Raw genomic sequence first — 15303 nt, forward strand, 5'->3', positions numbered from 1 at the left:
CAGCACACTATAAAATATTAAGCCATAAGCAACTTTGACTCTACAGGGCTGTATATTGTTTAGCAAATTTGCTTGGAACAAAACTTCTTTATGTTGCAATAATATTTTTACTTCTGCAATGCAAACGTTGGCAACTATATGAAGAAAATTATTCTGTGTATTATTCAATATATAAAATTATTCTTGTATGTATGTGAAAGGAAGACCAGCAGTTAGCAAAATCTACTGCACCTTTTATTAATATATTGCTTCTAATTCACTTGAGCTTCTAATATCAATCTTTCTTATTCACACTCATTAGTAAAAATAGTAAAGAATATATGAGTCACCTTTCCCAAGTTTCCTCCTCTTGGGTGACAGAGGCTCAGGCAGTCCTCCCACCTCAGCCTCTCTAGTAGCTGGGACTACAAGCATGTGCCACTACGCCCACTTAATTTTCATATTTTTTGTAGAGACAGGGTTCTACCATGTTTCCCAGGCTGGTCTTGAACTCCTGGGCTCAAGTGATCTGCCTGCCGCAGCCTCCCAAAGTGTTGGGATTATAGACGTGAGCCATCACCGCCCAGCCTCCTCTTTTCAATCTCTATTCAACCTCAATAATTTAGGCCTTTTTCCTAAGAATAATATGGCAGTGTTGCCTTTTTATTAGTTTTCTTGTCCACCTGTTTCTCTCTAATCCAAAACTTTTGTGAGTTGCAAACAGCATTTTTTTTTTTTTTGAGAATAGAAGGTATTAAAGAGTATTACATAAAGGTAAGAATTGTTTCTTAAAGCGCTTGTTTCTGTAAACATGTATATGAGTACTGGGTTATATTGCAAAATAGGTTTCTGGATGGCTTCCAAATGATCTTTGTAATTAGGTTATCCAAGCTCCCAAAATCCTTTATTAGTTCTTAGTGGGGATCAGGATAAATTTTAAACTCCTCAACTTAGCACATAGATTCTTCATTATCTGGCCACTGTCTTCCCTTTTAAGCTAAGCTACCACCATTGCCCCTAAAGCATGAATTGTGCCAGTTATATATATCTATTGAAGTTCTGTCATGATGTCTTAATGCCCTCCCTTGTTTCTGTCTAGATGCTTTTATGCACCATCTCTTCAACTTTGAGGCAAATTCTGCTCAGTCCTTTGAATCAGTTAAAGGCCCTTAAGCATGTGAAAAAAAAATGCTCAACTTCATTCATAATTAAGTGCAAATAAAGCTACAATGAGTTACACTTTTACGTCTGTCAAGTGGCAAAGATCAAAACATTTGACGTCCTGTTGGCAGGTTGTAGGAAAAGGCACTCTTATTAGTAGAAATGACAATTGAGCAAAATCAGTCAAAGTAACAGTTATTCTTTAGTTCCCTGATTCTACCTCTAGGAATTTGGTTTTTTACAGATACTCCCACTCACATAGGAAGTAAGATACATGCTAGCAGCATTGTTTTATAATAGGAATAAGAGAATGGTTTAATAAATTACGGTATACGCTTTCACTGGCATATTCTGCAACAATTAAAACAAGAATGAGAAATCTCCTTACATACTGTTATAGAAAGAACACTAGGATATATTATGAAGTGTCAAAGTCAAGGATCCAAGTATGTATCATTTGTATTTATTGTAAAAAAAATTAAAATTGTATTTGCTTATATATGCATGAAATCGTTGTGTAAGGATCCAATAAAAATTAATAGTATGGTTATTTTGAGGAAGGGCAAACTAGTTGGCTAAAGGTCAGCAGTGAGAGAGTGATGTCCCTATGTATCCTTTCATTCTTTTTTTTTTTAAACTTTGTGAACATATTACTTATGAAAGTTAATTAAAACATATATGAAATAAAAATCAATAGAAAAGATCTGTTTCAAATGTAACCTTCTTCACATTTTCTCTCCCTCCCAAACACACGCAACTCCTTTCAATTTGATTTTGATGCTTTTCAGTTTTGTACTCCCATTGCATGTCTATTCACAGAACCTATCCTTGAGAGTTGGTTGTTGTTTCACTTCCAGTAAAAGCTCCTTGAATATAGATACTGTCTTTATGTTGAAAAAATTTACCTCTTTTTTCTCTCCACACAGACTTCTAAGTACTTAAAAATGTTGCTCAGCATATTTAACATTATTATAGTTCATATTTCCTAATGGGGAATAGCATTTTTCTCTTATATTCCAGTATTGTTTCTGCCTCTATTAATAAGGTTTCTGATAATATATGTCAGTGGAGATATTTCTTTGGACTTATATCTTTCAGCTTTTCTTTAGATAATGGCTCTTAAATGTTGGTCTGCAGGCAGGTGACAGGCAATGATATGAAAATCATATGGGTGGGGAACTTATTAAGAATATAGGTCAGCAGAGCCCATCTCCCCATATGCTGATTGAGTAGTACTGGGGTGAGCTGGGGAATCTATTTTTAAAAAACAAGCCCTTCAGATGGTTCCGTTATGGAGGCGAGATTAGAAACAGCTGTATTATTGTTAGGAAACACCAGATTTGTTCTGAAATAAATAAAGGGGGATTATACATTAGCTGTCACTACCACCTCCTGTAGGTAAAAAGAAGGTCCTTCTCAAGCTCAACATCTTGGAAAGTAAGGTAAAGGTTAACTAGATTTCATGAGTTGTATTTAGTGTTCGTTCACCTGTTTGTGTGGGGCTATGCTATGTGCAATTTATAGACCCATCCTTGCTCTCTGTGAGCTTAATGTCTAAATAAAATAAAGGTTGTTGTCAATGTGTAGTTAGAAGGGCATACTAACATAATTTATGCAACTCTTTGCATTGTATTAAAATGTGTTTCTGTTTTAGTTTGTTGATGATTGGAGTATCTGCTTTCTACTGCTCAGAAAAATAGATCCAACTCCTTGGAATATGTTTTTTACTTTGTTTTGTTCTTAAAGATTGTCATTTTCCTTTGAAAATTTTCAGCTCCTTAATTTCAAGGCAACAGAAACATTACAAAACAAGTTTCTTTGATTCCAGTATATTCTTAGAACACATTTAGCCCACGATTGTATATTATATGGAAACCTGAAGATGATAGTTCCCGCAATAAATCAGTTTTACATACAAAGTGATTCATCACTTTTCGATTTTAATTTGAAAAATTATGGGCTGTTCTGTGAAAATTTCACTTACAAGTCATATTAACGAGAATTAATCAGTGTCACACCAAACCATAAGACTTAGAGTCATTAGGAATTAATTAAAACTGCATTATTATGGCAATGACTCAAGATCCTCTTTTTCCGAGTTTTTTCTGAGAACTACTTTGTATTTGCCATAGTTAATTCATTGAGGGGGAAGGATGTGAATTCTGAAAATAAATTAATTGAAAATTGTAGTTAAATTGCATGGTAGATAGCTTTTGATCATGATCGTTTATTTCTAGATTTTAATGATTATCTAATTCACTGTAATTTCTTTAGACTTTTAATACAGGCAGGCTATGATGTTAATATTAAAGACTATGATGGCTGGACACCTCTTCATGCTGCAGCTCATTGGGGTAAAGAAGAAGCATGTCGAATTTTAGTGGACAATCTGTGTGATATGGAGATGGTCAACAAAGTGGTAGGCCTTTTAAATGTATTTTAATACTTTAACTTTTAGAAATAATAGTTTTAGAAACTATATTTAGAAATATAGTCTCAAAAGGTTATAAGGATTACATTATATAATTGTATTTTTATCAACTGTGTAAAACATTTTTTCAGCCAACTGACTTAATAATTAATGGTTTAAGTCTTTTCAGCTACTGTATGAGGTACTTCTGGCCTTGTACTGCAAAGAAAGAAGTATTACTCTTTCAGTAATCAGATTGCCATACATGTAGAGTAGATTTGGATACTTGCATTGATACTATGTTCTTAGGAATTCAGAAGCTAAGAAAATGTTGAATTCCTATGTGAATGTTTTCTGCCACCCCTTTGAGTTGGAACACATGTAGAAGTGTGTTTCTAATTGTTTAGCTGATGGTCTTTTAGTTTGCTTATAGAATTCTTTAAGTGACATGAATAATGAGGTCTTACAGCAGGTGATGACAGTGAATATAACTATAAAGTTTTATGCCAAAGGGGATCATTGAGATGCAACATCATCTAGTCTTCTAGTTTTGTAGATGAGAAAATAGTTCAGTTGAGTGAGGTAAATGATATACTTAATACCACAATTATGTAGAAGGAGGGGGGGAGAAAATGTCATAAAAGCGTTTTTCACAAAATCATGAAAAGATTCAAGTTATCAAGTTTCTTGTTAAACTAGACTTCTCTCTTCTACTCCTTTTTAGATACACTATCAGTCAATAGCCAGTCACCAGTATTCCTGCTAGTCTCTTCCTGCTCTGTGTTGGTAGATAATAAATATCATGGAGAACTCAAAACATGTCTCCGCTAGTGAGTTTAATTACCTTTCCATAGAATGTTCCTTGTATATTGCATTTTATAGGATAATATCATAGGTTATGTAGCAGAGATTCATAAAATGATCTCATCTTTATTCGAAATAGGGCTATCTAATTCTTTTGCTGTTTTTGGAGTAGAGTTCTAAATATCTTATTTTCATTAACTGATTTAAAAATATATTTTATATAAGAAATGTGCAGGCATGAAAATCATAGGAATTGGTAAAAGTCTTAAGGAAAGTAAAAAAATTTGGGGGAATGATTGGTTTGCACTTATATACAAATACAAAAATCTTTTTGGGTTGAATTTTTAGTTAAAACTTTCAGTAATTTACTTTCTCTGTTGTTTTTCATCATAATAGTTGTTTTGTAATCAGCATTAGAAGACAAATAAATATTGATACTATTTGAGTAAAAGGCCAGCTAATTTTAGCTTCACAAGTCGTGTTACCTCTCTTTCAATGTAGAAATTCCCCTTCAGAAATTTTTTTCTGAAAAGATTAGCGGATATCTATTAGCCTCTGAACTCTGGTCTGCATTCTTCTCTCCCAAACAGTGGGAGAGCCTTTTACCACGTGTCCATTCATATGGGCAGTGCTGATAATTGGTTCATTTAGTAACAGTAGCCTCCAGATAAGAACTAGGTGAGAGAAGCTTATTAATTGAAATGGTTTCCAAAAAGGATTATTTCACTTACAAGTTTAAACATGGTATGTTTCCCCTACTGAATCAGTATTCTAGTGAAACATACACAATATATAGTATGTATGAGAAAAATTATTTTATTTGCATCTGGCCAACAGTTGTCTAATTCCTGTGCCATACAATTTATCATAATTTTGCTATCAGAGAAGGAGTGCATGTAAAATTATTTTGCCTTATATCGTTTTTTAAAACATTACTATAGTAGCAGCTCCTTATGTCACTCTAAATTTTATTTATTCTCTTATCTGTCATTCGATATTTCAGTAGATCTTTATGTGATCTTAAAAGAATTGTGAGCCAGGCCTTGTGGTGTGCGCCTGTAATCCCAGCTACGTGGGAGGCTGAGGTAGAAGGATCGGAGTTCAAGGCTGCAGTGAGTCATGGATGTGCCACTGCATAGCAGTGGGCAACAGAAGGAGACCCTGCTCAAAAAAAAAAAAAAAAACCTGAAACAGTTGTGCCGCATATTTACATAGAATTTAAAGGTTTTCAACCTTTTTTACACATATTACCTAATGCAATTCTTTTAACGACCCTGTGAAATTAAGTTTTTTGGGTTCAGGAACATGATCAGAGAAGTCAAGTATATTTTCCTAAAGCCCTGATAATTGTTTTTTCTTTTTTTTCTGCTAAGTTCCTCTATAACTTCTTTTCGTTTTAGTTTCTTCATCTTTTATTTTTCAAGATACTATTAAGCTATAAAAATATAAATTTTAATCAAAATATTATTTTTCTTTTAAAAATCAAGATTTTAAAGACTGCTTTTTATAGTGAGGAGCTACATAATGTCTACAGCATTCTAAAGGACTTTGTGTCATAAATATATCCAAATACAAGCCTTTTTTTTCATTTGAGAAGTTCTATTTTAAGACCTTGATTTTTAAAATTTTAATTTCATAACTGCATGTATGAATTAGACTGTTTTTATTGTCTACATTTAAAAATGTCATACATCATGTTCAATCAAAATAAATTACTTTAATTATGTAAGCCTGCCTATGTGAATTTACATTGTCATTTGATACCTTCCTTAGTACTTACAGATTGAAGATTATTACTAAATTGTTTTAAAAATGATACTAAAGATGTGCACTTAAGGTACTACCAGAGTTTAGATGAATTATTTAGTAATAGAAAACATGATTTGGGAAAATAATGTATAATATAGTAAGTGTAACAAATATATGGAAAATCTGAAACTCTTTCTACATGGAAATGGGAGAAATGGTCTAAAAATATTTTGAGATTTCAGTCTCATTTCTTTATTTGCAAACTGTAATACATATTTACTGTCATTTTAATTCATTATTATAAATTACATGATACAGACCTTAAATATAAAGGTTTTTATTTGCTTTCTTTATTAAAATAATCGCTTTACTAGAATGTATCTAAATATTGTTCTTTCTTTAAATATTGACTAGAATGCTTTTCTGGTTGGAATTTCTCTTACCGAATTAATACAGTGGTTAGCAGACAAGTTTTTAGATTAATATAACTGTCATTATAAAGATTTAAATGAATAACAAAGCTATTTCTGCTATTAATGGACACAAGAATTTTTTTTACCCTAATTCCATCTGAATTTATTTTTATTTTTGATAAAGACAGAATGACACACTAGTAGAGACGTAGATTGTATTCCCACTTTCTCTTAATGACCTGTATGACCCTGGGCAAATATCATGCACTCAGACTGAGTTTCTTCATCTGTACAGTGAGAATCATTCTAATACTTGTCCCAGCTACGTTATTCGTTGTTGTGAAGATGAAGAGGTTGTACCTAAAAAAAAATTTGGTTAGAATAAGTGAATAAAGAAAAATGAAGAAACTATGAAGTTAGACTTATAATGTCTCTAGTGTGTTTGTGACTCAGTAGATGTATTGGACTGATTTTTCTTTTAAGCAGTTATTTTTAAGATAGTTCTCTTGATAGAGTTCTTATGTTCTCATACCTCAGCATTGTGTCCTCATTTGTTGCCTGGTTGCTTTAAGTGACACTGCTTATATACTATAATGTGTTTTATCAGTGAAGCATAGTAGCCTTATAGTAGTTAAGAACCAAATAATGTTTATAACTTCACGACCGTTAGCTTTATAATTGTGCTGCAGATTGTTTAAAGAGCATGTTTTAGTTGCTGAGTTAAGTTGATGAGTGTGCTTTTTTTGAAATTAGAAATTCTAATAGCCCACATTTTACTCTAGTTTGATTCTGTATCAGCTGCTGTTTGCAAAGTAGATTCATTTATCAAGGGAGAAAGTGAAAATAAAGATTATTAGGGTGATCCAATTTCTTATGCTTAAAGGGGAGAGTTCCTTGATTATTAAAGTGACTCCATTGCATTTAACTGCTACAAAAATTTAATTACAGTTCAAACATTTTCAAGGTGGAGTAGTTCATTCATGAGAAGGGTTGATAATGCTTAAAATGATATTTAAAAAGAAGTCACTGAATTATTTCCACATAACATAATCTTAAACTTTACGTTAAATGTATAGCATTATTATCATTTTATAACTGATTATATAAAGCATATGATATAGCAAAACTAGAATTAATATGTATTTCTACTTTAAAGGGCACCTTAAGTTTTGAGCCAGTTATTTGATTTCAGAACTATTTATTCTTCAGGAATTTAAATCTTGGCTTCTATTTCCCAAGATTGAAATGGGAGGAAAGTTTATTAAAACTAAAACTTTTTATCTTGGACTGAGTGGGAAAGGATAGATTGTCTCTTAAATTCGTACTGGAAAGACTTTCTAGCAAGAAAAGGCAAGTATGATAAGTATTTTTGAATCTTGTAAATTTATATACATACTCACCTATTTTGAAAAAGCAGTATTTTATATACTTTGAAGATATATACTTCATAGGGCTGGGCACAGTGGCTCATACCTATAATCCCAGCACTTTGGGAGGTGGAGGTGGGCCTGAGCCCTGGAGTTCAAAACCAGCCTGGGCAACATGGTGAAACTCCATCTCTACAGAAAAATACAAAAACTAGTCAGGCATGGAGGTGTGCACCTGTAGTCCCAGCTACTCAGGAGGCTGAAGTGAGAGGATCACCTGAGCCCCAGGAGGTTGAGGCTGCAGTGAGCCACGATCGTGCTGGTGCACTCCAACCTTGGTGACAGGGCGAGATCCTATCTTTAAAAAAAAAAAAAAAAAAGGTGTCTTTCATAGACAATGGCTTTTTATTTTATTAACAGACAATGGGAAAACTAGCTCAGATATTGGCTAGCTTATAGTTTGTTTTATAGTGTTTGGAAATTAGCTCCTTTCTGAATAGATGTTTACATCCTGATATTGGTATAGAAACGAGGGTTGTTGTTTCTAAACGGAAAAATTAATGTGATTTTAGAAGCTATTATTTCTTATCCATTCTGATCTTGCTGTGGATATAGGAATACTATTAAGAAATTTTAACTTTCTTTCAGAATTATATTTTTTGTTGCTAGAAACATTTTTTTTTCTGTGAAAGGATTATATACTGGATAACATACAAAGAAGACTATATTCCAAATAATGAACTTGTGAGCATCCTGGAAACTTGTACAGTAGGGCTATTATAAGGACTAATGCAGGCAGCAGGAAACATTCTTACTATGTTTAGTCAACAGCTCTTTGAAATTTTCTCTTTCATAGTGAATTAAAATGGATTGACACATGTTCATCTGGACTAATTTTAAAAATTAAGCCATACCTGTGGCTGGCTGAATGTTAAACAGCTTATATATATATATATTTTTAATTTTATTACTCTACCAAGAATTTAGTTTTAGGAAGTCATCAAAAAGAAAAAGGCCTCAAAAGGTTAAATTACCCAGTAATTTCGCCCTTAACTGGATGTTGAAGAAAATGAAAACAGGTGTCCACACAAAAAGTTGTATATGAATGCTCATAGCATTATTCATCATAGGCAAAAAAAAAAAAAAAAAAAAAAATGCAGATGTCCACCTGATGACTAGATTAGCAAACTGTATATATCATGCAATGGAATATTATTCATCAAAAGAAATGAAGTGATACATGCTATAACATAGATGAACCTTGAAAACATGTAGAGTGAAAGCCAGTCACAAAGAACCATATATTGTATGATTCCATTTATATGAAATGTCTAGCATAGGCAGATTTATAGAGACAGAAAGTAGATTAGTGGTTGCCTTGGGCTGGATGCAGACAGTGACTACTAAAGGGTATGTTCCTACTTCTTAGGGTGATAAAAATATTTGAAATTGATTATTTTGATAGTTGTACAACTCTGAATATCCATAAAACCATTGAATTGTACACTTTAAATGAGTGATTTGTATGATATATGAATTATATCTCAATAAAGCTATTACCAAAAAAAAAGGGGAAATATTCTCAGCTTCTGTCTCACATAAATTTCACATACATTGCCTTAGAGTTGTATGTTTTTACCGTAGTTATTGTATCATAACCACTGTAAAAAATGTTATCCAACTTCTTTATATAAAATTATACAGAATTACTGAAGGCATTTTATGATTTATTGACTTTTGACCATCACCATCCCCCCTTGTTTCCTACGTAGGGCCAAACAGCCTTTGATGTAGCAGATGAAGACATTTTAGGATATTTAGAAGAGTTGCAAAAGAAACAAAATCTGGTATGTTTGATGACTGTCTAATAATTGCCTATATTACTTATCTCAATAACTTTGAATTTGAGACAATTACAAAAGTATTCTTGTGATGTTTTGTACTTTTTGGTTTTAAGTTATCCTTAAGTTTCACTAGATGATAGTGAAAGAGAATAAAGGGTGGTGATATTTAGCCTTTTGTGTTGCTTATCCCCATTTTTATTTCCTCCCCTTCTCAAAATGAATACTTACATATGTCCTCAAGAATAACATGTTTTTATAATTTCATTAGAGGGTTTTACTTAAAAGATAGAATCTATAAAATCTCATATATCCAATAGCAGATCCTAGATAAGCAAGGAGTTACGTCACTAGAAAACAGTTTTTTTTTTTTTTTTTTTTTTTTTTTTGGAGATGGAGTCTCACTCTGTCCCAGGGTAGAGTACAGTGGCGTGACCTCAACTCACTGCAACCTCCACCTCCCGGGTCTGGGCAATTCTTCTGCCTCAGCCTCCTGAGTAGCTTGGACTACAGGTACACGCCACCATGCCCGGCTAATTTTTTGTGTTTTAGTAGAGATGGGGTTTCACCGTGTTGCCCAGGCTGGTCTTGAACTCCTGAGCTCATGCAATCCTCCCGCCTCGGCCTCCCAAAGTGCTAGGATTACAGGCGTGAGCCACTGCGCCCAGCCAGAAACGGTTTTTTAAGTAAAATATCCTCAGCCAGCCTAAGTGGTTATCTCAACTTTTTCAGTAAAGTTGGAGGGATGTAAAAAATCCATCTTAGTCCTGCATGGAGCTTTTTAATTGTCTGGTCTATTTCATTCTTTATTCAAGCTCTTTCCTTTTCAGGTAAAACTTAATTTATTTATTTCTTTGTTTTGTCTTATTTAATGTCTGAAAAACTACTTTGTTATTATTTTAAACTCTGCATCTTAGTAATAGTATTTTAATAGTTTTCTTATTTTCCTTTGCATAACTTTGTATAAAGCTCCATAGTGAAAAACGGGACAAGAAATCTCCACTAATTGAATCAACAGCAAATATGGACAATAATCAGTCACAGAAGACCTTTAAAAAGTGAGTAAAATATTGAAGTACATTTGTTACTTTTGTGAATGAGCTGGCATAGTGGCCACAGGCATGATTATTGTGGATCTGGGAAGAATGAATATATTTTAACCTTTTGTGTTTCTAATCATTTGAACACTGTTTTCCTTTAACAGCAAAGAGACGTTGATTATTGAACCAGAGAAAAACGCATCCCGTATTGAATCTCTGGAACAAGAAAAGGTCGATGAAGAAGAAGAAGGAAAGAAGGATGAGTCTAGCTGCTCTAGTGAAGAAGATGAGGAAGATGACTCGGAATCAGAAGCTGAAACAGGTAAAGTTAAAAGATAAATGCATTTTCGTTGAATTTTGTGGGAGTGTAAAATAAGACAAGATCAGACATAATTTTTAAATTTTTCAGACTGATTTGCTACTTGTTTAGATACCTGCCACGCTACTAAATTATCTTTCAGTGAATGCTAGAACTTAAATATAGTTGTGAATTTATTATTATTTAATTATCTGGAGGCTGTTGTTCACCTCTGCATTTTGCGGACCTATATTTAAAGAAGTTGCAGAGGCTTCTAAGACTCCTTAGGTACAGATAGGTTGTGAGTGGGTTCTCAGCAATTCAGAAATGCTCCTGTTCCTTCTGAGGTCCAAACGTCCAGGATGCCAGTCCCAACAGCATCCCAAATTTTCCCTAAGAAATAGTAAAGTAGGAATGGAGTAAAAACTCGTTCCTGTGAGGGTGTGGGGGAATTTGCTTTGTTTTGAGAAATTTTAAAGATACAGAAAAGTATAATATAATAAACAAATATTCATATTCCAACAACCTAGACTTAAGACTTTAACTACTGTGACATTTAATCATATTTACTTCAATTTTTAAAATAAAGTTAAAACATTATAGATGTCTTTTTTAGTCACCCACCCTAGTCTGCTTCCCTTTCCTTCCTTCAAAGGCAATCACTATCATGAGTTTTTTCCTGTAATCTTCTAGTTCATTTTTATACTCTTACATATGTGTATTCATATGTAACATATAACAGTTATAATATTTTTTTTTAATATGGTAGGAATTATTATACATCTTGTTTTTTTACTCAAAAGTTCTGTTTTTTATATTTGTCCATAAATCTATTTCTATAACTTTATCTGCATTTTTTTTTAGCTATTGTGTATGTTATATTAAATATGTCTGTTTCCATTCTGATGAACATTTACCTTATTCTCAAACTCCTGGGTTCAAGTGATTCTCCTCAGCTTCTCCAGTAGCTGGGACAACAGGCACATGTCACCATGCACACCTAATTTTATTTTTGTTTTTTGTAGGGTTAACTATTTTGCTGAGGCTAGTCTTGAACTCCTGTCCTCAAGCAATTCTCCCACCTCAGCCTCCCAAAGTGCTGGGATTACAGGCATGAGCCACTGTGCTCAACCTATAGCCTAAAGTTATTTTTATGCAGTTAATCTCTTCCCTGGGAGACATTACTTAGCTCTCAGTCTGTAGTCAAGTATATCATTACAAATTAAACTATGTGCACAAGAGCGTCAAGACTTGCACCCAGACCTCCTAACTTGTATTTTAAGTCTTTACTACTTATGTAGTATAATTCAAGAACTAGAAGTCCAGGCATCTCTTTCAAAGATTTCTAGGTTTTTATTCACTAAATTTTTTCTTCATTAGCCCTTGTTTGTATACAAGTCACTGTTCAATGTTAGACACCAAGAAAGTATTTAAAACAAACAAGAGACCTTAGGCCAGTTTTACCACTAACCAGCAAATCTTCCGCTATCTTTTGGTTGAATTTCCTTGACTATAAAATGAGAAAAATAGGGCTATATGACCTGGATCGTTCTTAAAACTCTAGTATTCTATTAAATATAACTAATTACCATCAAATTGCATTGTATTTGTTCCCAGTTTGGAATTGAAACGTACTAATTGCTCTCAGTTTCTCACTGAGCTAACCTTAAATGTTCCTCTGAAGCATTGTACTATGATAATTTTGTTCTTCCTGTTGCTAGTGGTCAGTTGTGCCAGGAAAATTTGACTCTGTCTCAAGAATTAATCCATGTAAACGCTGTGTGGTTCCTTTCCTCTCACTCTTTTAATATCAGCTAGGCTGTATCATACTTTATTTGGAAAGCTTGAGAAAGCAGCCATTTCCCTGTAGAGCTACAGCTTAATTTGACAATTTGTAAACCATTTGTTCTTTCTACTTTTTGTAAGGTTATTTCCTTGGGAAACTATTTGACGTAAAATAACTATTTTGCTGGATTTTGTAAAATAAATTATTTGCCAAAACAGTTTTTCTTCAGTGTTCTTTCTCTTCTCATAAAGCAGATAAAAATGAGAGTGCAACCATAAGTTTTAGTTACCTTTCAAACAATTTACAAATGTGAAAGGTAGTTGAGAAAATGAGAAAGAGAAGTCCATTTTTTTGCTTTTAGGGTTCTTTCTTCTAGGATTTTTTTGTTCTTTGTTGAAATCAAATGGATAGAAAGACTATAGCAATATTAATAACATTTATAAAATAAGTTGGATGGTGGGGCTGGGTGCTGTGGATCATGCTAGTAATCTCAGCAGTTTGGGAGTCCAAGTCTGGAGGATTGCTTAAGCTCACGAGCTCAAGACCAGTCTGGGCAACATGAGGAAGCCCTGTCTTTACAAAAAATACAAAAATTAGTAGGTGTGGTAGCGCACACCTATAGTTCCCAGCTACTCAAGAGGCTGAGGTGGGAAGATCGCTTGAGCCTGGGTAACAGGCTTCAGTGAGCCAAGATCATGCCACTGTACCCCAACCTGGGCAACAGAACAAGACCCTGTCTCAAAGTAAATAAATAAGTTGGATGGTGGTACATGGGGTTTATCTTATTTATATCTCCTACTAGACTGTAAGTGAAGGTATTTTGTCTTTTCATTGGCTGATATATCCCTAGTACCTAGGGCACTACTTGAAGAATGGGGACACTTACTATTTGTTGATTGATTCTCTATACAGTTAGGTGGATTATTTTCCAAGAAGATGATATTGTGCCCATTTAACTTTAGACTTTTTAGGAGTGGAAAGACATGCTCTTTGGGACATTTAACTGTACTGTTTGACAGGAATGTAAGGTAATTATTGACAAAAGCACTTTTAGATTTCCTTGATTAAAGAGGAACCATCAGTTTTACATCAGTAATAATAGTTGTTTATCCATTAGAAAATTGCATAGCTATTGTTAAGTTTTTAGTTACATTGCATTCATGCATTCAAATTTTAAATCTTAAATTTCTTTTTATTTTCTTCATTTTAAAAGTACAGAAGTCAGATTCTATTTGTGTGTTTTATTGTCAGAAGTTTTGTTGTATATCTTTATTATCTTAACTATTTATTTCAGCATATATATAGAGACAAGTCTAGAAGCTCCCTGAAAAACTGACTTGCATAAAGGAATCACAGTGGGGAAAGACTTTTAGTTAACAAAACCTTAAACAGAAATGGAATATAAAATGATTTTTTCCCAGCCATTGAGAACAAATTTATATGGAATCTTGACTCTTAATTGTTTGTCTTTAATAGATAAGACAAAACCCCTGGCTTCTGTAACTAATGCCAACACTTCTAGTACACAAGCAGCTCCTGTAGCTGTTACAACACCTACTGTGTCATCAGGTCAAGCAACACCTACATCACCTGTTAAAAAGGTAAGCCAAAATTGTATTTGCTCAAAATACATGTATTCTATTTATATACCACTTGGACTAACTCATTAATTCTAAATTTTTATAGTCTCTTCCAAAAATATGTAAGATTTCAGAATATAAATATGTATTTATGTTTCTAAGTTGAATGAGATTTCTTCTGAATCATGTTTTTTTATCCTTTTTGCAATTGGTATTACTGTTGATATTATAGTTGGTAGTTAACAAATATTACATACAGTTGATAGTTAATAAATGGCAGAAAGATAAAGATTTTTGTAATATTAAAATCAATGATTGTATTAGTTTTTTTTTTCTATTGAACTTTTATTTTGAGAAGCTCAGGTTTTATATCCTTTATCTCTATTAAGTAGAGGTGTGCATGTTGATAATTTCACACATGGGTAAGTTGCAAAAACTACTACCACAAATCAATGAGAGAACTAGAATCTAAATTTTTTAAACTCATAGTACAAAGCACTAGGCAGGCAACTTCGGTATGCCAGTAGGAGCATGATCTCTGAGGTCAGATAAACCAGAGATGAGCTCCTGACTCTACCTTATTAGTTGTTATGACCTTGAGCAAGTTACTTACTATCTTCCTTTTGTATAACAAAATAAAATAAAGAGAAATACAGTTAATATTGTAAGGATTGGTTGAGATAGCCTAGCCAGTAAACTGAATGTGTTTTCAAAATGTTAGTTTCATTTCTTTCTCTTGTCTCTTTCTGTTCTCCATCCCTCTTGTCTCTTCTCTCCACCAAAGCAGTGTTTCCCAGTTAGTGTGTTGATCTTTTTAAGACTTCACATTTTCCTGCTTCTCTGGAACCTATCTTTCTTTTAACCCAAATTAACGA

The 15303-nt window shown here is 33.2% G+C and overlaps 1 protein-coding gene across 2 annotated transcripts in view; it reads left to right on the forward strand.

Moving 5' to 3' along the window:
* The window catches only part of PPP1R12A (protein phosphatase 1 regulatory subunit 12A), a 161438-nt gene that overhangs the window by 102978 nt on the left and 43157 nt on the right, over window positions 1-15303 (forward strand). For both annotated transcript variants that reach the window (XM_003259586.3, XM_012500121.2), the window contains exons 5-9: window positions 3415-3559; window positions 9656-9730; window positions 10694-10782; window positions 10929-11086; window positions 14325-14449. In XM_003259586.3, the coding sequence (XP_003259634.1) occupies window positions 3415-3559; window positions 9656-9730; window positions 10694-10782; window positions 10929-11086; window positions 14325-14449 (592 nt within the window). The remainder of the gene's footprint in view (window positions 1-3414; window positions 3560-9655; window positions 9731-10693; window positions 10783-10928; window positions 11087-14324; window positions 14450-15303) is intronic.

The sequence above is a fragment of the Nomascus leucogenys genome, chromosome 10 (genome assembly GCF_006542625.1).
Source record: "Nomascus leucogenys isolate Asia chromosome 10, Asia_NLE_v1, whole genome shotgun sequence".
NCBI classification, from domain to species: Eukaryota; Metazoa; Chordata; class Mammalia; order Primates; family Hylobatidae; genus Nomascus; species Nomascus leucogenys.